General features: G+C 39.7%; 1 protein-coding gene across 2 annotated transcripts in view; it reads right to left on the minus strand.

The window, feature by feature from the left end:
- Positions 1 to 26,553, minus strand: part of CREBRF (CREB3 regulatory factor) — a 64,836-nt gene that overhangs the window by 24,291 nt on the left and 13,992 nt on the right. For both annotated transcript variants that reach the window (XM_032625800.1, XM_032625799.1), the window contains exons 2-6: positions 14,865 to 15,058; positions 12,461 to 12,586; positions 9,697 to 10,783; positions 2,505 to 2,699; positions 662 to 851 (exon numbers count right to left, since the gene is read on the minus strand). In XM_032625800.1, the coding sequence (XP_032481691.1) occupies positions 662 to 851; positions 2,505 to 2,699; positions 9,697 to 10,783; positions 12,461 to 12,586; positions 14,865 to 14,873 (1,607 nt within the window). In that variant the 5' untranslated portion in view covers positions 14,874 to 15,058. The remainder of the gene's footprint in view (positions 1 to 661; positions 852 to 2,504; positions 2,700 to 9,696; positions 10,784 to 12,460; positions 12,587 to 14,864; positions 15,059 to 26,553) is intronic.

Raw genomic sequence — 26,553 nt, forward strand, 5'->3', positions numbered from 1 at the left:
CAGTGTATCACTTCAAAGGACTACTACTATCAATACTCCTCCACACAACAACATTATGAATCTCAAATTCGTCCTGTGTGATATCAAAGCCAGACTCAAAAGGCTGCATATAATACGATTCTATCTATATTCTGGAAAAGGCGCAACTGTAGGAACAGAAAACAGATCGGTGGTTGTGAGGAGTTAGGGGTGAGAGAGGGAGTTCACTTTTACAAAGAGGCATAAGGAAATATTTTAAGGTGATAAAAATGTTCAATATCTTGACTGTGGTTGTGGTTACATAATTGTGGTTACATAATATGTTTGTCAAAACTCACAGAAGGATACACTGAAAGTGAAGCATTTATCAAGTAAATTATACCTCAATAAAAAAAACGTGACTTACTGCAAAACAAACAAAAAATAAAGAGCTATGATAAAATTTTTCCTTTTTATACTATAAGGCACTTGAGTTCATTCACCTCTCCCCTTTAAAAACTTCTTCCATGAAGCATAAATACCATCATTTACTTTCAAAGGAAAAATTATAATACTCTCATTGTAGTATTTATAAAAGTATATTTCTGAAAAAAGGGCCGAGAGCCATCTCCTCTATGAAAGCTCACTGAAGTCTAACCTCACCTCCTAGACTTCAATCACATGAGTAAACATTACCATTTACCTGGAAGCCAGCTTATTTTTTTCCTTCCTTGACCTTGGCCGGGCTGTTAAGGGAAGCTCACTGACTGGAGTCAGATCACTAATCACCTTATTCAGTTTCCGGAGTTCATTGCCTATCTGGAGCAGTTTTTTAGGATTTGGAGTCAGGTCTTCCACATCCGTTCTCCGTGACTTCTTTACTGCATATTTTCCTATAGATGGTTTAAAAGAAGTTTAAGTGAGATCATTTTATCTAACAAGAGATACATTTTATATAGCCATATGTAAAAACCCATCTCTCCCCTCCCCCCTTTTCTTTTTTCAGAGGTCTCACCATGTGAACAACCTACGCTAGAAGGGCTGGCCTCCTCTCCTTCCCACTTTGTGATGGCAAGAAATGAGGGTAATAGAGCACAACTCCAGGCTTTTCCCAAACCTTCTCCACCTTAAGGTTTCTAGCCCTGGTATGATGGATTCTTAATTATCTGTATGGAAATAATAAGCATCTCAAACCTCAGGACTGGAGTCCAAGTTCACCTGCACACAAAAATCAGGGCTAGGGTACAGTATATGGTCAGCAACGAATTTGGAAATTTTACCCAAACCAAGACATTTATGCTGCTATGACTGAAAATCTGTCAGACACATATATTCCTGTGTTGGACCCAAAAGTCCAACAAATAAGGATTGCCTTTTCAGAAACCACGTCTTCAGTTAGTTTGATAAATAACATTACAGAAGACTCAAGAAGACTTTCCCTACCACTGCAGGCAAGAGGAATGGCTCTGTCCTCTGAACTACAATACCCTGAACAACTTTCCTAGTACTCACTACATGCTACCTGGACCTATTTGTTGGACCCATCTTTTCACTTCTGGTAGAAAATTAATCTGAAGTCAAAAACTAGGCCTTTATTCACTGAAAGATAATAGAGTACAGACCTGGGTGCCAGTGGAAAGGGAAAATGAGGCACAAATATACTTCTGATACAACTTCGGTGTCAAAAATGCTTAGCAACTTATATCTGTAGCATGAGCAACTACTAAACTGTTTACTGAGCTCCAAGCCTACTAGTGCCCCTCACCTTCTCAGTACAGACTTTGGATTAAGGTAAAAACATCTGTGCAGAAGAAATTCTACTCAATTACATCCTCCTGGGCTCACAGTTCAAAATCTGGCCTACCTAAGATTATAAGCCTCTCCTGACTCTTACTATTCAATTCTTCCTGCTCCATTCCTTTTCTCTGCAATTGTTCTTCCTTTCTTTCCTTTCCCTCCTCTTTTCACTCCACCACCGTTTTGATTCCAATCTCCCTGTTTATATTTAGGCCTGGAGAGTGGACAAAAATGAAAGACAGAGATGCTAGAGCCCATTCTCTTCTTCCCCAACCCTTCTTGCTTATGGCAACTGTGACAGGTCAGGAATCAGCAGGCTCTTGGGTCATTTCCTGGGTAGGATATATAGAAGAAGAAGTGACTAGAAATCATTTTTACACAAGCTTTCCTCCCTGTTTAGGTGATGGCTCTCAATACTGATAAAAGCTATTTGTGAATGAAGAGCAGTCACAGCAAATACAGCACCTCTATTGTTCTACTCTCCAATTTGCTAGGAAGGGTTGAATACCTACATATAATGTATAATGATTAAGCATTATGGTTTACTATCTCTATTTAAAAGTGACATGAAATATCCAGGACTGATGGTTACACCAAGACTTATCATGGTGATCATGGTGCCTGCAAATGTCAGATCACAATGTAATACACCTGAAACTGACATAATATTGCACATCACCTATATTTCAATAACAAGAGAAAGGAAGGGAGGGAGGGAGGGAACATACATGATCACAATCCCCTCTTACCATGATGTAAGCCATTTTTCTGATACATGTTACTTGGCAAGGTATCTCTGTTCCATTCAGATGGCCTTAGCATCCTCTCTTGCTGTGATGGTGTGAGTTGTTCACTATACTCCCAGAAGTACCTTCTTTTACCTCTCTTCCGAGAGGTAATTGAAGTCATCTCCTTCAAATCTTCCACAGAATCATTTTCATAGCCTTAAAAAAAGAAAGCACCCCCCCCCCGAATTTTTAAAGTTCTGTACATTTCAATAAACCAATCAGGACAAACAAAAAGATCCCCTCTATTTACCATTTGACACATTTCTTTTCATCAAAAAACAGTATTAACATGTCAAAGATAATAAACCAAATCTATAAAATAACTTTTAATATAGAAATCTCTAATTCAAAATATTTAGAGACTAATAAACAGAGATAACTACACTGTTTACCTTCCTTAGGTTTCTCTTTGGTTAGTATATGACACTTTTTTTTTGTATCTTCACATGAGATTGAGAGAATAATGAAATACAGCCACAGGAAAACAAACAACCCAATCAAAAAATGGGCAGAGGGGCTTCCCTGGTGGCGCAGTGGTTGAGGGTCGGCCTGCCGATGCAGGGGACATGGGTTCGTGCCCCGGTCCAGGAGGATCCCACATGCTGTGGAGCAGCTGGGCCCGTGGGCCATGGCCGCTGAGCCTGCACGTCTGGAGCCTGTGCTCCGCAACGGGAGAGGCCACAGCAGTGAGGGGCCCACGTACCGCAAAAAAAAAAAAAAAGGGCAGAAGACCTAAATAGACATTTCTCCAAAGAAGACATGCAGATAGCCAACAGGCACATGAAAAGATGCTCAATATCACTAATTATCAGAGAAATGCAAATCAAAACCACAATGAGGTATCACCTCACACCAGTCAGAATGGCCATCATTAAAAAGTCCACAAACAATAAATACTGGAGAGGGTGTGGATTAAAGGGAACCCTCCTACACTGTTGGTAGGAATGTAAATTGGTGCAGCCACTATGGAGAACAGTATGGAGGTTCCTTAAAAAACTAAATATAGAGTTGTCATAGGATCCAGCAATCCCACTCCTGGGCATATACCCGGAGAAAACTCTAACTCAAAAAGACACATGCACCCCAATGTTCATAGCAGCACTATTTACAACAGACAAGACTTGGAAGCAACCTAAATGTCCACAGACAGATGAATGGATAAATATATATACACACACACACACACACACACACACACACACACACACACACACACATACACACACACACACACCCCAGGATACTACTCAGCCATAAAAAAGAATGAAATAATGCCATTTGCAGCAACATGGATGGACCTAGAGATTATCGTATTAAGTGAAGTCAGACAGAGAAAGAAAAATAAGTATCATATGATATCACTTATATGTGGAGTCTAAAATATGATACAAATGAAGTTATTTATAAAATAGAAACAGACTCACAGACATAGAAAACAAACCTATGCTTACCAAAGGGGAACGTGGTGGGAGGGATAAATTAGGAGTTTGGGATTAGCAGATACAAACTACTATATATAAAATAGATAAAACAACAAGTTCCTACTGTATAGCACAAGGAACTATATACAATATCTTGTAATAACCTATAATGAAAAAGAATATATATATGTGTAACTGAATCACTTTGCTGTACACCAGAAACTAACACAACATTGTATAAATCAACTATATTTCAATTAAAAAAAAAGAAATACAGCCACAGGAATGTTAAAAAGTACCATTAATTAACGGTACTTAGACACTATACAATTATTTTTAATGTCTTCCGTCTAATATTTATGCATCAGAAACATCCCCAGACAGACAGCTGTGTGCATTTCTGGGAAGGTATCCTATGAAGCAGAATTCTGTGAGGCAGCAGTGGTTTTCTTCCTATTTCCCACAATACGCTTTTTGTAAAAGTACAAAAATGACAGTTCTCACACAGGCTATTCAAATAAAAACTTATATGCCTATTCTAACTAATATTTTATTGGAAGCAATTTGCATTTACTGCACTTTTTAAGAAGTTATTTTCCCTACTAATAGGAAGTTTCAGAAAATACTTAATTCTGAGCTGCTAGAACTACTGGTCAGACCCAATACAGAATAACCTCTAAATCTAAAATACCCTCAGAGCATGCCCATCTTAGAGATTACTCCACCTAATTAGTACTAGGTACCTGGGGCAATGGAGATGGGCTGTGCACGGGGTGTATACAGCCCTAAACCTAAGGTAGCAAGAAAAAACTGGATGGCAATGGCCAAGCAAAATGACCATTTTCCTTCCTAAAAACATGACTCCTCTGGAACTGACACTAAGAAAGTGATGACATCTGGACATTTTGGAAATAAAATCGAATTTTAGAATTTTGCCAGGTTTTCTTCACATTAAGAGTTAATTAGGAACATGATTCCATTTATTCGACATTGTGGGAAAGGCAAAAGTACAGGGAAAAAATGGTTGCCAGAGGTTGGGGGTGGAGGGAGAGGCTGACTATAAAGGAACGGGAGGGAAATCTGGGGGGTGATCAAACTATTCCGTACCTTGATTGTGGTGGTGGTGGTTTCATGATTACATGCACTCGTCAAAACTCAAAGAAGTGTACACTTAAAGAGGGGTGAATTTTACTGTTATGCCTCGATAAACATGACCTTTGAAAAAAGAATCAATTCAGAGAGCAGAATGATTTCGAGGCAACAGTAAAGACAAGCTTTTGTAGCACTGCTGGCTTAACAGCATTATAATGCTCATGTAGTACTTTAAAACAAATTAAAAAAACACAAACAAACAAAACAACAACATGGCAAGCAGTGTGACAGAGAACCTTAGTTCTTCTTAAGAAATGAGGCACAGACTTCCCTGGTGGCACAGTGGTTGAGAATCCGCCTGCCAATGCAGGCGACACGGGTTTGAGCCCTGGTCCGGGAAGATCCCACATGCCGTGGAGCAACTAAGCCTGCAAACCACAACTACTGAGCCTGCGTGCCACAACTACTGAAGCCCGTGCACCCTAGAGCCCACATGCTGCAACTACTGAGCCCACGCACCTAGAGCCTGTGCTCCACAACAAGAGAAACCACTGCATGAGAAGCCCGTGCACCACAACAAAGAGTAGCCCCCGCTTACCGCAACTAAAGAAAAGCCTGCATGCAGCAACGAAGACCCAACGCAGCCAAAAATACAATTTAAATAAATAAATAAGAAATGAGGCACAAGTGACACAATCATTTTTGGAAACCTGATTTTTGAAAATTCTGTTAGATACATAAAGTAATAATTTTTTATTTACTTGTGTTAATGTATCATTTTAAATTAAAGGACTTTATCTTATTCCAGTTATCAGCCTAGCTTTGGAAAAGGTGCAAGGGCTACATGCTTCCGCCAGATATGGCCTTTTTAAAAAGGCCTTTGCTCCATGAGGCCAAGCTAAAATTACTGGCTCACAGAGACTAGTATGGCTGGGAACACCTCAACACAGGCAGCACCAACCAAAACACTCCCATCTTCCTATCAATGTCAAGAACTGGTGTCCCAAGTCTACCGCGGCCCAAAGTGTAAGGTAAACATTTTTACATACAGCTTCCTCAGGCAACCCATCCCCTGACACTTTATTTGATATGCTCCCTCAGGTGGCCTAGATTTCTGGCAAAACACTGTCTCTCTCATTTAATGTACTCACGTATTTCACTCACAGATGTTTCATTTGAGGCTTCTAAGAACTGGGTAGGAAGAGGTTATTAACCCTATTTACACAAAGAAACATGCTCAATGGAGGGTTTAAGTGATTTGGCAGAGCTGGGACTGGCTCAGGCTCCATGACTCCAGCTCCAAATGGGCTTCCCGCTTTGCCTGTGCCTATCTAGTTAAATGGTCTAAACAGATTTTTTTCCCCACATATATTCCACGTTAAATCCAAAGAGTCATTAGGATTTGGATTTCTTCTCTCCCACCCAAATTAATAACCAGTTTTATTTACTTACATATGTTCAGCATTTTCCCAAAAAAAGTATTTAAGGGTTATCAGTTTTCTTTGATCTAATATTTTAATATTTTCTAATAGCATACACCATGAACTCACAATGACACACATACACACAATGGATTTGTTAAAGTCATCTGCCTTTCAATACAGAGACTACTGTGATCAAGTAGAATGCATGAAAATTATATTCCCAGATCACTGGTCTTGCATTTAAGGTGATTAAATATTTCTTGAAGTGTGTTCTGAGGAACACTATTACTATAAAATGTCTTCAATCCCAAGTGAGTTCTGTGATCAAATAAATTTTAAGAAACTCTTGTCCTGAATCTTTCTCTTGCCAAGTCACAAGTACACATAAGATCAGAAGACTGAGAAATCATGACAGTAAATAAACCCACTCAGCTCTAAGTTGCATGAAGATAAGGATCATGTCTATTTTGTTCATCTCTGCATAGCCAAAAATCTAGTACACACAGTGCCTAACACAAAAATAGGCCCCCCCACACAATTTTTTTTTAACAAATCAATGATTTGTTTAATGTAACATTTCCCATGGAGCCTTTTCCATTTTCTTGTCATTTGATGGATCACCATATTGATCTAACTCATTCCTTCCTGACAGTTACCAAAACGTAGTCAAAAAGCCCTAAAATTCTGATCACACATCTTTGGTTAGTGCAGATTACTGCCATTAAGCTGGTAAAGTCAATCATGAAAATCCTTAGTAGGGATTACAAAATAAACTCTCATTCTGGGGGCCTAATTCTTAGCCTTACAACCATGTAATTCCATGACCCCAAACAGTTGTAGCCTGTCCACAGAATAGGCGCTATTAAAACTTGGGAGCAAGTCCAGAGTAGGGACTGAAACTCCATTTTACACCTTTCCTGGAGCTTTGTAGGCTCAGGCACTGTTGTAGCCAACTGCCAAGAAACAGCATCAAGGGAGCTAGTCATCACAAAAGGGCCTTTGTAAACTGCTGCAAATTAAACCAATCAACCCACTCTGAAGAAACTATAACTATCCCACTTTTCTCCTTCAAAGAATTTCTTCTTGCCTCTCACCAATAACTCACATTTGTATTCTTAAAGTCACTTGTTTATTAGCTCTTTCTTCCAAGAAGAAGGGAAATTTTCATTAGCAAATGAGAATAAGCCCCCAAAATACCATAAAAAATCATTGATTTGTGGATAAGGCATGTCATTCGTTGACATTTGTGAGAAGTGTCCAAGTAATACTAACCAAAGAGGTTTTACTTCAAGTCAACTGGAAGTGAGTGAATTAAATGCCATCCAAACATTTAGTATTTTTAAATAGTGCCAATAAGAGGGCTTCATCCTGACAAATGCCAGCTAACACATCTCTGTTTAAAGCACTGTTGGTTGCTTATCACCAACAAACTCACAAATCAGGGCTCTCCCGCCCCACCCCCGACAAGTCAAAAGGCTGAGAAAATGGAAATGAGGGTCAACTTATCAAGTGGTTTCTTTTCATGGACCTACTCATCTCTCAACACATTTATCCTTGTGAAATCAAGTCAAAAGATCAAGGATGACTGGAGTTAAAAGTCAAAGAAAAGCAGGAATTCCCTGGCAATCCAGTGGTTAAGACTCCACGCTCTCATTGTCGAGGCCCAGGTTCAATCCATGGTCAGGAACTAAGATCCCACCAAAAAAAAAAAAGTCAAAGAAAAGCAAAACTACAACCAGAAGTGGAATAAACAGTATAGTCCTTGCCTGCCTTGCTTGGTGATAGTGGCATTTACCGACTCCCTCAGATTTACATATTCCTTTTAGCACCAGCCAGTAAAGGCATTTTCTTCCCCACACTTCCCACTTCCTAGTTATCACCCTAGTTATCACTCCCTGTCTCAACCCTTTCCCTCCCTCCTACCCTAATTCTAAATATGGGACTCAAAACAATAGGACTGACCTGTCAGGTTTTAAGGACCACTCATGGAGAACACTTTGGTCTCCCTATGGGAGGGAGCTATATAACTTACTGCTAACTGCAAAGACAGTTTGAAACATCTCAAAGCAGATTTCATTAACTTGTTGAGAGAAAAGTTTTCCTGCTAAGTAGAAAAGACAATTGTTCTGTCTAGACTATACTGAGTGCTAAAGTAAACCAAAGAAAAGGCATAAACCCTTTTCCTCCACCTTTTCCTTACTTGAAAATCCACTCAAGTCAAACAACTTAATTATATCAAATGCATAAATCTAAGCATTTGTGCAATAGAAAGATTTCACTAAGAGGAAAGTCTCTGGGCAATAATATGCTTCACTGGCTACAGTATAGCTACTATGGCTGAAAAACCTTTCTGAAAATTAAATACCAATGTTTATACTGCCTGAAATTCCAACAATGAAAGGGCTCTCTTTGACAATTTACATTTTTCTTAATAACTTGGTCTTTTATGTAGAAGTTATAGTACCAACATTATTTTTGAAGAAAATAACTTTCGCTTAAATGTGAAGATCTTCACTTCTTTGTGCATTTAACTGTGTGCCACTTGGCAACACCATTTTCATAAATAAACTGCACAAGCCAACAGTGGCAAGAGCCCAACCATGTACATGCTGAAGTGAACCAGTTCCCCACAGGTTTCATTTTCTTTCTCCCTTTTTTTTATATGCACTGTATATAAATAGAGCAGAGACTCCTTCATGCTCATTAAATTATAGCATGTATTTTTCTTCAGTGGAAAAATACTGTGCAAATGAAAGATGCAGCAGACACAAAGAAAAAGCTCTCTTTTACCTTATTCATTAAGTAGGCTTTGTTGGTTATTAGGGATGAGTAATATAAACCATCATTGCTTGGTTCACCATTCTAGGGACTCCAAACATACCTCAATTATAACAGAGGGACACATGCAGAAATAGGAATATTTTTTAAACCAATGAATTTTGGCATCTTTGCACAGCTGCTCAAGACAGTAACAAATCAGATCACTTAACATAAGACAAACTAAGAAGAAGCCCTCGAGGAATCAGCATATGAACTACACATGAGCAAGAGTGATTATTTTAGAGCTGTTTGAATAGATAAAAGCAATTACATATCCAAGTCAAGATACTAAGTCATTTAATCCCCAAACAAACAAAGCAAGCATCCACAGCAAAACATTCTATTTCAAGAGAGTAGCAAAAAGTCAATTCAGTAAGCCTCCAAGCACTACAATACCTGGTTCAGAGAAAGTGTCACTGATGTCATCATCCTTGTCATCTTCATAATCCTCTTCCTCTTCTTCCTCTTCCTCGTTTTCAGAAAGTTCGTGCTCGCTGCCAAATCCTTCATCATGGTCCTCATCGTCAACATCTTCCTCGTCCTCCTCCTCTTCTTCAGGACTGCATTTGGTTGGCTGTTCACCCAAGTTGTCAGAGACAAAAAGGGAATAATTGTGCTCTTCTTTTTTCTGGGATGAATCTGAGACCGATGTGCTGGCAGAAAGGCTGCTACTCTCTCCTGCTGCAATAGACACAGGCCCCTCCTGGGGCAGGGGACTGAGTAATAGTTCCTGGGTTTCTTTAAAAGGCAAAGCTGGAGTGGCATGGCCCTGCAGAGGCTCCGTCCCTTTTTTCTCTGGTCTTTTGGCTACGGCACCACAGTAGCAGGTGTTCTCCTTTGCTGCATCTGCATGAACCTGGCTCAGTAGAGGCCGGCTCTGCTGCACTGGGTTGATCTTTACCTTTGCCTTTTTCACATAGTCTTTACATTCAACATGAAAGTTCACTTTTTCATTATGATACATGTTGGTCTTCACCATGATTTGTGTGCTTGAAGTGGGTTTACTTGCTTTTTGGACACAGTCTGACAAAGGGACCTCAGCCTGAAGAGTCTTAGAAGAACACACAGGAGCAGCTGCTCTACTTGCGATCTTTTTACCAGGGAATGATGAGGGCAAGGGATTTTGTTTGACACTGAAAAGTGAATCAGGGTAATAAAGGGAATCAGAAACAGACTGAGAGTCCTCGCTATTAAGCTGGGCCAAAGTTGGAGTTTTACTTATGACCTCTTCATCTTGGTAAGGGCTAGAAAAGTCATCGAGACCCAAGTAATCCACTTCTTTTGTTCCCCAGATGTCACAGCTGGTTAGTTTGGTGTACTTCGTTAAGTCTTCACAGTATGTATCCCACTGTTCCCAGTTTGAGGTTAAAGTACCCTCGTTATCCAGGACATCTGTGAAAGACTCCAGATTTTCAATGTCTTTGCAGTCCTCCAAAGAAAGGAAGTTGTCTCTAGGATTTTGCTGGTAGTTCATCTCTCTATCCTGAGAAAGGTTTAAAAAAATATATAAATCACATACTGTAATTGAGGAAAGAATTATTTACCTCCATCGTCACTTTCATGCATCAAATTGATAAATCAGTACTCAACCTCTGGTCTGCTTTTACGATAAACACTACTTACATGACACTCTACCATTCCATTTAATATCATTTCCTCGGGCAAGGAAAAAAAAAAAATAGGGAAAATATGTCCCCTGAGAAACTTAGGTATGGTTCAGGGTTCTTGAACTTCACTGTAAACACTCTTCCCGAAAAAAAGTTTACATTTCCTGATCTTTAACTTAGAAGGATTTTGGGACCTTCTCAGAAACAAGCTTCAGTTATAAAGCAAATAACAAAGGCCTTACCTTCATCACAGAATATGTCTTCCTAAGTGAGAATTTAAACATAGAGGTGAAGAGCAATCCAAAGAGAGGTGCAACTCAGCCACAGAAAGATAAGATCTTTGGTAAGACCTCATAACAACTCTTGGGCATGGGAAAGTACTTTAACTCCTCATGAGTAGAGAGATGATTTTTTTTTTTTTTTTTTTTGGTACGCGGGCCTCTCACTGTTGTGGCCTCTCCCGTTGCGGAGCACAGGCTCCAGACACGCAGGCTCAGTGGCCATGGCTCACACGCCCAGCCGCTCCATGGCATGTGGGATCTTCCCAGACCGGGGCACGAACCCGTGTCCCCTACATTGGCAGGCGGACTCTCAACCACTGCGCCACCAGGGAAGCCCGAGAGATGATTTTTTAAATGTCAGTAAGACTATGCAGCCATTAAAAGGAATGCAGTTAAGCTCTAATGTACTAGGATGAAAGGCCACTTACCACGTTTTTATGTTAGAAAGAGTTAAGTTACAGAATACTGTATCAATGATATGTCATCCAATTTAAAATATTCATATATTTATATATGCATAGAAAATCTCTGTTAGTGGTAATTATCTCTGGGGAGAAGGTTTGGTGGGTGGAGGCTCAGGAAGAAAATGAGGAAATTTTCAGTTTTCCAGTTTGTTTTTGTTCTGTTTTTGATTTCTCCATTTGTTTGTGGGGTTTTGGTTTTTTTTTTTTTTTTGGTTGCACGTATGTCTCTGTGTGTTTTAACAGCTTTATTGAAACATAGTTTATATACCACAAAATTCACCTCTATTAAGCGTACAACTCAATAATTTTTAGCAAATTAACAGATTTGTGTTAGTTTTCCAGTTTTGATATACCTCCGTGTTTCTGAAGTTGCATGTAATTTAAGCTATTCTTAAAGTCTTTTTCTTAAGAATCTTAAGTGTCTTTTTACCTTGAGAATAAATAATTAGTATATTCAGATGTTGCTTGGAACTGCTACCTTTGTCTCACATTCTCTGTGTCACCTGCCTTGCTCAATGTTATCAGTCCTAAATAGCCCAGCTGAAAAGTCCTTTAGCAGTTAGGCATATTAAAAAGAGGGCTTCTACCTTCATCGTCAAAAACTAGAGTTAAGGATATTTAGATAACCTTTCCTCTTACTATTTTCAATGGGCTCATACACCCTTCTAAAATACCAGACTGATAGTGACAAGAAAAAAATTTGGCCTGATCACATCATTTTTTCTTTTTAGACATTTATAAATAAAAAAATGATACAACACCTTTACCTCAAATCGATTAAAGCAGAATCCAAGAAAATGTTACTTACCAGTTCATACATGAAATCTGGATCTGAACTGTTTGCTAAGAGATCTGTGCTCGTCAGAGTCTGTTCTGAAAAGGTGTGGCTTCGAAAGGCATCCCCAAAAGGCGGATCCATTCCGCTTACACTAGGCTACAACAGAGTGATTTTAATTTTGGAAAGTTAACGACTGCTTCGAGACCAGTTTATTACACACAAGCCCCACCCTCACACCTACTAAATAATTATCTTTAAAACAATTTTGTATTTTTTCCTGCTTTTTAATTTTAGTACATTTAAAATATCTAACTAACATTAAACTATGGAATTATATTAGGAAAATAACTAAGATGCATCAAACATTGGAAAAGGAATAGACTGGAAATTGTTAATTATACCTAACTTCTAAAAACTAAAGCTTATTTAGCCACCAGAGTCAGCATGTAGTACCTAATGAGTACTTTTATTTATTAGCTATATAACATTTCTTCAAATCCATCTCTAACAACACTCGCTGTTCTAACTCCAGAAAGTGGAGAATCCCCTGCCATTTCTTCAGGTCTGAAGAGATAGCAAAACAGTCTCTATACTCCTAAATGAGTTCAATGTCTTATTTCCCAAAACAAGTGTAAGACCATTTGGGCATCTCTAGTCCAACTAATGCCTCCAGGAACGTGATGGAGTCAGGATCAGCCAACTATCAAAAAATGTGCTGAGTGAGGCCAGTAACTGGGGCATGAACTCAGTAGCCTTAATCGTGATCCCTGAGAAGGGTAAAATTTCTATGATAAATAAGAAAGGGAGAAAAAAAGGCTTGGCACCCAGAGTTGATGCTCCTTCTTTTCTCTTTATCCCCCCCTTTATCATTTCAAGGTCTAAACAAATCAGTTCAGAGTGAAGTTCAGGCTAAGACTACTAAAGTGGCCCAAACAAGTCAAAGTCCTCACTTTGAAATCTACCTTGGATAAAGGAAGAAGATGGGAAAGAATACAAATTCCCTGTTTGCCTTTTTGTTCTTCTCTTGCAAGTTTCTGTCAAAACTTTTAAAATTATATTAGTCTACTTGCTTATATTTCTCTATTCATATACCTTCTATCTACCACAGACTGACCCCTTTTCACACACTCTTTCACCATGTTTTCCTTCATGGGTACTTCCCATCCCATTCTTTTCTTTCTCTAATTTTCTGCAAGCTTGCCAGGTTGCAAGCTCAAAATAAGTGTTTTATAGACCTAAATTCAAGTATTCAATAAATAGTGAATGAAACCTTGAATGGGAAAGAACTCAAAATGGGTATCTGCAGTCCACTTGGTATAGTGGTTGGGGTGGAGGGAGGCCACTGGTCTTTTTACTGTCAGCTAGCAAACCCCCTTTTGCCTCCGCTGCCTGCCTCCAAATCACTGGACCATCTCGGCAAGTTGCTGATTTCCTGTGCTCGAGGCACAGTTCTGCCTGGCCCCATATAAAGCCACCTCAGGGTCCCTGCCCTCTCATTATTTCTAGGTTTCTCCCCAGCATAAAAAGAGGAGGGATAGGGCTTCCCTGGTGGCGCAGTGGATGGGAGTCTGCCTGCCAATTCGGAGGACGCGGGTTCGATCTCTGGTCCGGGAGGATCCCACGTGCCGCGGAGCGGCTGGGCCCATGCGTCGCAGCTGCTGAGCCTGCGCTCTGGAGCCCGTGCTCCGCGGCAGGAGGGGCCGCCGCAGTGGGAGGCCTGTGCACCGCGGCTAAGAGTGACGCCCCTCGCTGCGGCTGGAGAGGGGGCCCGCGTGCAGCAGCAGAGACCCAACGCAGCCAAAAAAAAAAAAAAAAAAAAGTGGGGGAGGGATAAGACCTAACCCCCGGGGGGGAAGGGAAGAAGTTTGGGTATGCCAAATAGGGACTAACAGGACTTCATTTATTGTTTCAGTGATTGCCTCAAACCAGAACTGAGCAATTCAAAGTAGTTACCATGATATAAATAGTCATCCTTAGACATGTTTTGTGGGAGGTATAGGTATATATGTATATGACACACATATGTGTGTGTGTGTGTGTGTGTGTGTGTGTGTGAAAGACAGAAAGGTTGAAGTCCCTCACCATTTCCTCCTAACTGAATTCAATGGGCATGAAGGGAAAGGAACAATTGGGAAACTAGAAGAAGATAGAGGGGATGGAAATGGGCTTTCTGTGGCAGATTAATTTTCAGGGGAGTTGGTTTAGACCCCATAAAAGCCAGGACCTCTGCTACCTTCTAACCAACTTTTCCTGTGTCAACCTCATTAAATTTCAAAGCTATAGCAAAGGAAGGACACGTATTCAAAACCAGTTGAGATAAGCAGCAAAATGTCTTTAAAAGATAGTACAGCAAGTTGTGTTAAGATTCAGAGAACTTACTGAACCAACTGCAGTGGGAAAATATAAAACTTTGCACCTACTCTGTATGATTTACCTGAGGCATTTCCAAGCCCAGATCCTGTGAGTCCGATCCCAAACTTCTGTTTTTTCTCGTTTGTAAATTCCTTTCCAGCTTTACTTTTAATTTCAAGATCAAAGATGATTTTCACAATAAACAGCAGGTTTCCCAGAACGCCTTCAATTCAACTGCTTGTATCACTGTTGTTTTTTTAATAATTCTGTGCGAATCTGTCAACAACACAAAGTTACTTCACTGAAAGCCACTAGAAACAAGTTGACCTTTCAAAAATAACATTAACAAAGAACACTTTAAAGGAATAAGTACTGTGATTGTACTATCAAGAATTTAGGCCATTTTTTAGTACCAACTATTCTGAAATTCACTATCCCTCCCTTTATTTGTTTCTACAATAGGACTGGTCAATAACCAACTGGCACCATTAAAAAAAAAAAAAGCTGACAAAATTAACATAGGCCTGGGACTTCCCTGACAGTCCAGTGGTTAAGACTCCATGCTTCCAATGCAGGGGGCGCAGGTTCGATTCTCTGGTTGGGGAACTAAGATCCCACATGCCCGGTGGCACGGCCAAAAGGAAAAAAAATATTATTAACATAGGCCCATCTTTCCTGTGATCTAAAAATGTATTTTACTTAATGTTAAAATAAACCTCCCATTCTCTTCATGTTTTGTATGAGAAAACATAATGTCTCAGCAATTCCATCTACTGTATAATCATTACTGCTAAGTGAACCTACATTTTATATCTCTCATAAATGTACAAGAAGAGCAATGAATATGTATCACCAATAACAGAATTTAATATATTCTCTACATTACATAAAATCATGTTCATAATGGTATACGCAGCATTATTCTTTGAGTTATAAGTGAAATCTGTCCTTGAAGTAAGAATTATTCCAGTAAGCTCTGAACGTGTATGTTGAGAGGGGAAACAGGGATAAGGACTACTTTGCAGAGTGGTTTCAAGGGTTAAATTAAATGACTGCAAGTCACCTGGCACAGGGTCTTGACTGTGGTAGAAACTGACAGGTTAGTTCCCCTTTCCCTCCTCTGTGAAGGCTTTAATCAAGAAGAACTAAACAGCTATACCTACTTCATCATCTCTTCCTAGATAAGTGGTCCTCAAAGTGTGATCCCAGGACCAGCAGCATCAGCATCAACCTGGAAATCTGTTACTAATGCAATTCTTGGGCTCCAGCCCAGACCTACTAAAGCAGAAATTCTGAGCGTAGGGCCCAGTAATGTGTTTTAACAAGCCCTCAGGGTGATTCTGCACCTCTCTAAAATCTGAGAACCTCTGCTTTAAACTGAACTCCTTGCTCTTATTCATTCTAGATGCAGTATCATTTCTTAGACTGATGTAAAGAGCCAATTTAAGCTACGCTGCCCTCTGTAGTTAACACATTCTCTGGCCTAGAGCTTTAGAGTGATACATTACATCAATTTCAGAGACCTCTTGCTGAACAAATAAGAGATAGTCAACAAGGACGAAATAATTGTTCTACTCAATTAGATTAATAAATTGAGTATCATCTTCATTTCCTAGATCTTTGCTGGGCTTTTCCCCACTAGTGGGCTGTCATTCTCAGTGCACTGTTCTAGCCTAGGAAACACCCTCAAGTGCCCAACCTGGGCCCAGAAACAGAATTAACTATGCATCTCAATCCAGTGCTAAGGTTTAAATGGACTGATGCCTGCTTGTGCCAAAGGCTAGTTCTGGCCCAATTCCTCCTTGGACATACTGCTGACACGTACTCTCAGTCCTAACTCTTCCCATGATTCCTGTGAGAAACAAGGTCAGTTGCCTTTTCCAGACCTATTACTTAGACCCCCGCCAAAAAAACAAATTATTCAAGTGATGCATTCAACAAAGTGGACTAGTATAATCCTGGTCTATAACCTTGGATCTGGGAGAAAAGTTTGATACTCTCTAAAACCTGAAACTTATCCTTTCTAGCAACAGGGTTGAAGAATCAAGAAGAGATTGTGTTCTCTACAGCATATAGATTTTGGCATATATTTATTGACAACCACTATAGACACCATGTACCAACAGCTTGGTTTATCAGGAAAACACTGGACAAAAAAAGGGCTAAGTTCTAGTTATTGCTCTCACTTGCAAACTCTACAATATTGGGTAGGTCAATCTTTCTAAGACTCATTTTTCTCATCTATATAAAGAAAATAATATTACTCCTGGCTACCAAATTTTCTAAGCCATAAAACTTCCATACAAATACAAGTATTTATGTAAAACATTATTTTAAACACTTGGCATCGAAACAAATTTGTCAATGCAGTTAGCAAAAAGAGCACTTGTTTGGAAGACAAGAGACCTGGATTCGAGTTTTGATACCATAATTAAAACTAAATAGGAGGGCTTCCCTGGTGGCGCAGTGGTTGAGAGTCCGCCTGCCGATGCAGGGGACACAGGTTCGTGCCCCGGTCCGGGAAGATCCCACGTGCCGCAGAGTGGCTGGGCCCGTGAGCCATGGCCGCTGAGCCTGCGTGTCCGGAGCCTGTGCTCCGCAACGGGAGAGGCCACAACAGTGAGAGGCTGCGTACCGCAAAAAAAAAAAAAAAAAAAAAAAAAAAAAACCCAAAAAACCAACAACAAAAAAAAAACACAAAAAAACGAAATAGGAGAGTGGCCAAGATGGCGGAGTAGAAGGACTTTAAGCTCATCAACACGGGAGAGGCCACAACAGTGAGAGGCTGCGTACCGCAAAAAAAAAAAAAAAAAAAAAAAAAAAAAAAAAAAAAACCCAAAAAACCAACAACAAAAAAAAAAACACAAAAAAACGAAATAGGAGAGTGGCCAAGATGGCGGAGTAGAAGGACTTTAAGCTCATCAACTCTCACAAGCACACCAAAATCACAACAATCTGCAGAACAATCATTGTTGAAAAAGACTGAAACCTACCAGAAAAGATCCTCTACAGCTAAAGACATAAAGACAGAACCATGAGACTGGTAGGAGGCATGGACTTACAATATAATCAAATCCCATATCCCCCAGGTAGGTGAACCCCAAATTGGAGAATAATCATATTATAGAGGTTTCCCCACAGGAGCAAGAGTTCTGAGCCCCATATCAGGGACCCCAGTCTGGGGGTCTGGCAACAGGAAGAGGAGCCCCTAGAGCATTTAGCTTTGAGGGCCAGCAGGGCTTGATTGCAGAAGCTCCACAAGATTGGGGGAAATAAAACTTCATTCTTAAAGGGTGCACACAAAATCTCATGCACACCAGGACCAAAGACAAAAGCAGTAATTTCACAGGAGCCTGGGCCAGACCTACTTGCTGGTCTTGCAAGGTCTCCTGGGAAGGTGGGGGGCAGCTGTGACCCACCCTAGGGACATAGACACTGGTGAAAGATAGATGGGGGAGGCTGATACATTGGCACCAAGACCTGGTTGCACCCAACAGCCTGAAGGCTCCAGTGCTGGGATACCTCAGGCCAAGCAACAAACTGGGTGTGGACACAGCCCCACCCGTCAGCAGACAGGTTGCCTAAAGACTTCCTGTCCACAGCTGCCTCTAAACAGAGCCCTAAACATGGCCCTGCCCACCAGAAAACCAAGACCCAGTTCCACCTACCAGGAGGCAGGCACAGGCCCCTCCCACCAGGAAGCCTGCACAAGCCCCTGGACCAACCTCACCCACCAGGGAAACAAACAAAATTAAAGAATACAATAACTGAAATGAAAAACACACTACAAGGAACCAACAGTACACTAAATGAAGGAGAAGAATGGATCCGTGAGCTGGAATACAGAGTAGTGGAAATCACTGCTGCCAAACCAAAAAAAGAAAAAAAGAATGAAAAGAAATGAGGACAGTTTGAGACCTCTGGGACAACATCAAGCATGCTAATATTCACATTATAGGGGTCCCAGAAGGAGAAGAGAGAGAGAAAGGACCTGAGAAAATATTTCAAGAGATAATAGCTGAAAACTTCCGTAACCTGGGAAAGGAAATAGTCGCCCAAGTCCAGGAAGTGCAGAGTCCCATACAGAATTAACCCACAGGGGAATACACCACAACACACTGTAATCCAAAGGACAAAAATTAAATATAAAGAGAGAATATTAAAAGCAACAAGGGAAGAGCAACAAATAACAAACAGGAGAACTCCCATAGGGCCAGCAGCTGATTTTTCAGCAGAAACCCTGCAGGCCAGAAGGGAGTGGCACAATATACTTAAAGTGATGAAAGAGAAAAACCTACAACCAAGAATACTCTACCTAGCAAGGCTCTCTTTCAATTTTGATAGAGAAGTCAAAAGCTTTACAGACAAGCAAAAGCTAAAAGATTTCAGCACCACCAAACCAGCTTTACAACAAATGCTAAAGGGACTGCTCTAGGTGGAAAAGAAAAGGCCACAACCAGAAACAAGAAAATTACAAAATAAAAAATCTCACTGGGAAAGGCAAACATACAATAAAGGTAGGAAATCATCCACACACAAAGCTAGTAGGGAGGTTAAAAGATAAAAGTAGTAAAATCTGGACTTCCCTGGTGGTGCAGTGGTTAAGAATCTGCCTGCCAATGCAGGGGACACGGGTTCGAGCCCTGGTCCAAGAAGATCCCATGTGCCGCGGAGCAACTAAGCCCGTGCACCACAACTACTGAAGCCTGTGCGCCTAGAGCCCGTGCTCTGCAACAAGAGAAGCCACCGCAGTGAGAAGGCTGTGCACTGCAACGAAGAGTAGCCCCTGCTCGCCACAACTAGAGAAAGCCCGTGCACAACAACAAAGACCCAATGCAGCCCCAAATAAATACATAAATTTTTTAAAAAGTAGTAAAATCATTTGTATCCAACAATAAGCAGTTAAGGGATACACAAAACAATTAGATGTAAAATAGAAAATCAAAAACAGTAATCATCAGGGGAAGAGAATACAAATTCAGGGTATCTAAGATGCGTTTGAAATTAAGAGATCAGCAACTTAAAATAAGCACATATAAATATAGACTCCTATACAAAAACTTCATGGTAACCACAAAACAAAAATGCATAATAGATATACACACAAAAGAGAAAAAGAAATCCAAACGTAACACTAAAGTTAGTCACCAAATCACGACAAGAAAACAAAGAATGGGGGGAAAAACCTACAGAAACAAATCCAAAACAATTAACAAAATGGCACTAGGAACACACATATCGATAATTACCTTAAATGTAAATGAACTAAATGCTCCAACCAAAAGACACATACTGGCTGAATGGATACAAAAACAAGACCCATATATTTGCTGCCTACAAGAGACTCACTTCAGATCTAGAGACACATACAGACTGAAAGTGAGGGGATGGAAAAAGGTATTCCACGCTAATGGAAATCAAAAGAAAGCCAAAGTTGCAATACTTATATCAGGCAAAATAGACTTTAAAATAAAGACTGTTATAAGAGACAAAGAAGGACACTACATAATGATCAAAGGATCAATCCAAGAATATACAACAATTGTAAATATATATGCACCCTACATAGGAGCACCTCAATATATAAGGCAAATGTTAACAGACAAAAAAGAAGAAATTGACAGTAACACAACAGTGGGGGACTTTAACACCCCACTTACATCAATGGATAGATCATCCAGACAGAAAAGCAATAAGGAAACACAGACCTTAAATGGCACATTAGACCAGACGGACCTAGTTGATATTTATAGGGCATTCCATCCGAAAGCAGCAGAATACACATTCTTCTCAAGTGCACATGGAACATTCTCCAGGACAGATCACATGCTGGGCAACAAAGCAAGCCTCTGTAAATTTAAGAAAACTGAAACTGTATCAACCATCTTTTCTGACCACAACACTATGAGGCCAGAAATCAACTACATGAAAAAAACTGCAAAAAACACAAACACGTGGAGGTTAAACAATACACTACTCAACAACCAATGGATCACTGAAGAAATCAAAGAGGAAATAAAAAAATACCTAGAGATAAATGAAAATGAAAACATAATAATCCAAAATCTATGAGATGCAGCAAAAGTAATACTAAGAGGGAAGTTTACAGCAATAAAGCTTACCTCAGGAAACAAGAAAAATCCCAAATAAACAACCTAACTTTATGTCTAAAGCAACTAAAGAAGAACAAACAAAACCCAAAGTTAGTAGAAGGAAAGAACTCATAAAGATCAGAAGAAATAAATGAAGTAGAGACTAAAAAAACAATAGAAAAGAGCAACAAACTAAAAGCTGGTTCTTTGAAAAGATGAACAAAATTGATAAACCTTTGGCCAGACTCATCAAGAAAAAAGAGAGGGACTTCCCTGGAAGCACAGTGGTTAAGAATCCACCTGCCAACGCAGGGGACACGGGTTCAAGTCCTGGTCTGGGAAGATCCCACATGCTGTGGAGCAACTAAGCCCATGTGCCACAACTACTGAGCCTGTGCTCCAGAGCCCGTGAGCCACAACTACTGAGCCCCTGTGCCACAACTACTGAAGCCTGTGCACCTAGACCCCATGCTCCACAACAAGAGAAGCTACCACACTGAGAAGCCCGCACACTGCAATGAAGAGTAGGCCCCGCTCGAGGCAACTAGAGCAAGTCCGCACGCAGCAACAAAGACCCAAAGCAGCCATAAATTAATTAATTTTAAAAAAGAAAAAGAAAAAGAAAAAAAAGGGAGAAGGCCCAAATCAATAAAATCAGAAATGAAAAAGGAAAAGTTACAACCAACACCACAGAAATACAAAGGATCATAAGAGATGACTATGAGCAACTGTACACCAAAAGAATGGACAACCTAGAAGAAATGTACAAATTCTTAGAAAGGAACAATTTCCCAAAACTGAACCAGGCAGAAATAGAAAATACGAACAGACTAATTACCAGTACTGAAATTGAATCACTAGTTAAAAAACTCCCAACAAGCAAAAGTCCAGGACCAGATGGCTTCACAGGCAAATTCTACCAAACATTAAGAGAAGAGTTAACACTTACCCTCCTGAAACTATTCCAAAAAATTGCAGAGGAAGGAACACTTCCAAACTCATTCTATGAGGCCACTACTACCCTGATACCAAAACCAGACAAAGATATCACAAAAAAAGAAAATTACAGGCCAGTATCACTGATGAACATAGACGCAAAAATTCTCAACAAAATAGTAGCAAACGAAGTCCAACAATACATTAAAAGGATCCTACACCATGATCAAGTGGGACTTATCCCAGGGATGCAAGGATTTTTCAATATCCACAAATTAATTCAGTGTGATACACCACATTAACAAACTGAATAAAAACCATATGATCATCTCAGTAGATGCAGAAAAAGCTTTTGATAAAATTCAACATCCATTTATGATAAGAACTCTTCAGAAAGTGGGCATAGTGGGAACAAACCTCAACATAATAAAGGCCATATATGACAAACCCACATCTAACATCATACTCAATGGTGAAAAGTTGAAAGAATTTCCTCTAAGATCAGGAACAAGACAAGGATGCTCACTCTCACCACTTTCATTCAACATAGTTTTGGAAGTCCTAGCCACAGCAATGAGGAAGAAAAAAAAGAAAAGGAATCCAAATTGGAAAAGAAGTAAAACTTTCACTGTCTGCAGATGACATGAAGATACAGATACATATGCAGATACATAGAAAATCCTAAAGATGCTACCAGCAAACTACTAGAGCTCATCAGTGAATGTGGTAAAGTTGCTGGATACAAAATTAATATACATTTCTATATACTAACAAAAGAATATCAGAAAGAGAAATTAAGGAAACAATCCCATTTACCATCACATCAAAAAGAATAAAATACCTAGGAATAAACCTACCCAAGGAGGCAAAAGACCTGTACTCCAGAAACTATAAGATGCTGATTTAAAGAAAGTGAAGATGATACAAAGAGATGAAAACATATACAGTGTTCTTGTGTCAGAAGCATCAGTATTATTAAAATGACCATAGTACCAAAGCAATCTACAGAATTCAATGCAATCCCTATCAAGTTACCAATGACATTTTTCACAGAACTGGAACGAAATTTTTTTTAATTTGTATGGACACACAGAAGACCCCAAATAGCCAAAACCGTCTTCAGAAAGAAGAATGGAGCTGGAGGAATCACGCCCCCTGACTTCAGACTATACTACAAAGCTACAGTCATCAAACAGTATGGTACTCACAAAAAAAGATACATAGATCAATGGAACAGGACAGAAAGCCCAGAAATAAACCCATGCACTTATGGTCAATTAATCTCTGACAAAGGAGGCAAGAATATACAATGGAGAAAAGACAGTCTCTTCCATAAGTGGTGCTGGGAAAACTGGACAGCTACATGTAAAAGAATGAAATTAGAATATTCTCTAACACCATGCACAAAAATAAACTCAATATGGATTAAGGACCTAAATGTAAGACTGGATACTATAAAACGCCTAGAGGAAAACATAGGCAGAACACTGTTTGACATAAATTGCAGTGATATTTTTTTGGATCTGTCTCCTAGAGTAATGGAAATGAAAACAAAAATAAACAAATGGGACCTAATTAAATTTAGAAGCTTTCGCACAGCAAAGGAAAACCATAAACAAAACGAAAAGACAACCTATGAACTGGGAGAAAATATTTGCAAATGATGCCATTGACAAAGGATTAATTTCCAAAATATACAAACAGCTCATACAGCTTAATATCCAAAAAACAAACAACACAGTGAAAAAATAGGCAGAAGATCTAAACAGACATTTCTCCAAAGAAGACAAACAAATGGCCAAGAGGCACATGAAAAGATGCTCAATATCACTGATCATTAGAGAAATGCATATCAAAACTACAATAAGGAAAAAAATAAATAAATAAACTACAGTAAGGTGTTTCCTCACACCAGTCAGAATGACTATCATTAAAAAGTCTACAAATAATAAATGCTGGAGAGGGTGTGGAGAAAAAGGAAGCCTCCTACACTGTTGGTGGGAGTGTAAATAGGTGCAACCACTATGGAGAACAGCATGGAGGTTCCTTAAAAAACTAAAAATAGAGTTACTATATGATCCAGCAATCCCACTCCTGGGCACATATCTGGAGAAGACTCTAATTTGAAAAGATACATGCACCCCAATGTCCACTGCAGCACTATTTACAGTAGCCAAGACATGAAGGCAACCTAAATGTCCACTGACAGAGGAATGGATAAAGATGTGGTATATATATACATACAATGGAATATTACTCAGCCATAAAAAAGAATGAAATAATGCCACTTGCAGCATCATGGATGGACCTAGAGATTATCATATTAAGTGAAGTAAGTCAGACAGAGAAAGAAAAATACCATATGATAATCACTTATTTGTGGAATCTAAAAAAATGACACAAATGAACTTATTTACAAAACAGAAATAAACTCAGACATAGAAAACAAACTTGTGGTCATGTAAGGGGATAGCAGGGGGTGGGGGAGATGAATTAGGAGTTTGGGATTAACACATACACTATTGTATATAAAGGAGATTACCAACAAGGACCTACTGTATAGCACAGGGAACGATACTCAATATCTTGTAATAACTTACAAGGGAAAAGAATCTGAGAAAGAATATTACATATACATGTATAACTGAATCACTTTGCTGTACACTTGAAACTAACACAACACTGTAGATTAACTATACTTCAATAAAAAAAAGAAAAAAACTAAACGGTCTTATGAATTAGAGCAAGTTAGTTAAATGTATGCTTTAGCTCCCAGACTGAGGAATTACAATTATTATCCCTTAACTATGTAATAGAGGTGTTATGAGAATTGAATGAGATATTAGATTAGGATGTAGCAATGAACTAAATCTGAAAGGTGATTATTATCAATAGGTGTATTTTGCCAACACACTCTTTTCTCCCACAGCTACTCCAGCTTAAAAACTCAACATCTGTGACAGCTGTTGACAACAAAGCTGTATATTTTAAAGACACCAATTCCCAAAAAGAGGGTATCCACCATATAGAGGGTTGAGCTTGTTCTCCTGGGATAAAGGTCCTTAGTTGCTTCTCCTAGTCTCTTAGGTGGCAGCAAACAGGATGGGGGAGGGCCAATTCTACCCCAAGCAGTAGAACCTCTTTTCAGTGATAAACTCTCCCAGTCTCTAAAACTAATGACTAAAGGTCACAACACCAACTATTCTCATTCCCAACATTTTGCACCCATTTTCCAGAAATGCTTGGTACTGTTCCAAACATTTATTGTGAAACAACCAAGAAGAGCAAAATTCCCCACCCAAAAGTGGAAGGGAAAAAGAAGAATAAGGACTTCTACAGCAGTTATACCGTTACAGTTCCACCGTCACACAGAATCTTCCATAATGACACACTGCTCCAAAACTACCTCCTAGGGCTTCCCTGGTGGTGCAATGGTTAAGAATCCGCCTGCCAATGCAGGGGACACGGGTTCAAGCCCTGTTCTGGGATGATCCCACATGCCGCGGAGCAACTAAGCCCGTGCGCCACAGCTAATGAGCCTGCGCTCTAGAGCCCGCATGGCACAACTACTGAAGCCCGCACGCCTAGAGCCCGTGCTCCGCAACAAGAGAAGCCACCGCAGTGAGAAGCCCGTGCACTGCAGTGAAGAGTAGCCCCTGCTCACCACAACCAGAGAAAGCCCGCGTGCAGCAATGAAGACCCAACGCAGCCAAAGATAAATAAAATAAATAAATTTATTAAAAAAGGCAAACAAAACAAACTACCTCCTATACCAGGGAGCCATATACAAAAGGCACATTAATACTTAGATGGCCAAGTGACACTGAGGAGGAAGGTGTAACAACATGCTTTTTGGGGATGCCTTCACACTTCTGTGGTCTCAAGAATATCCATATTTTATTCAAAGTTTTTGACATTAAAGTACATAAAAAGTTAATGATTTAATTTCCCAATGTGTGACCTGAGGAATATTTGTCCCTAGGAATGTTAAATGGTTACTCAACAAAAGGGTTGTGAGGTTAGGAAAACACCATGTTAACCAAACTTATACTGCCTTTATGCAGAATTTCTTGGAAACTTCAAGATGCTAGGTGTTAATGTGCATTACAGACCCCCAATAGGTGAACAGAGCAGATCTCATTTCTCAAACTTATTTGATCAAAAAATCCTCCACCCTGCCCTCAAGCTGACCTCAAGGACTAGTAGTTATTCCAAAAAAACAAAAACCCAACAATGACAGCTAGGGGAAAGGCTAAATTAATTCCCCTACTTTCTTATTCACAGCTCTGGCTCACCAGTCCCAATACAGTTTTGTGAGCCTTTCAAGGGAGAGAAGACTGTGGTCTATCAGAAACAATATTTACCAATAGATTTTCTGTACCTGGGCTCATTCAAAACTATTCAACAACAGCTCCTAGGGGCAGGAAGACATTGCAGTAACAGAGAACTACCTCTCTAAAGCAATGAGATGGGGCAAATGATTTATTTATGAGCAGCAATGGTACCACCCGAAGAGAGCCACAGCTTCAATCTCTTTTCATAGCCCTTTCCACCAGGTCCTACCCTACGTTTTTTTGGTTCTCCGTTTGAAAATATGTTGAGGCTTACTATGTACATTAGGCAAGGCAAAAGGTCAAGTAAAATGATAGGAAAGATCAAAGGACTTCTTACAAAGGTTCATCCCCCGGACTGCTCACAACACGAATCCAAACCTTAAAAGCCAAATCCAAGAGCTGACTGGTG

The sequence above is a fragment of the Phocoena sinus genome, chromosome 3 (assembly GCF_008692025.1).
Source record: "Phocoena sinus isolate mPhoSin1 chromosome 3, mPhoSin1.pri, whole genome shotgun sequence".
Classification (NCBI taxonomy): domain Eukaryota; kingdom Metazoa; phylum Chordata; class Mammalia; order Artiodactyla; family Phocoenidae; genus Phocoena; species Phocoena sinus.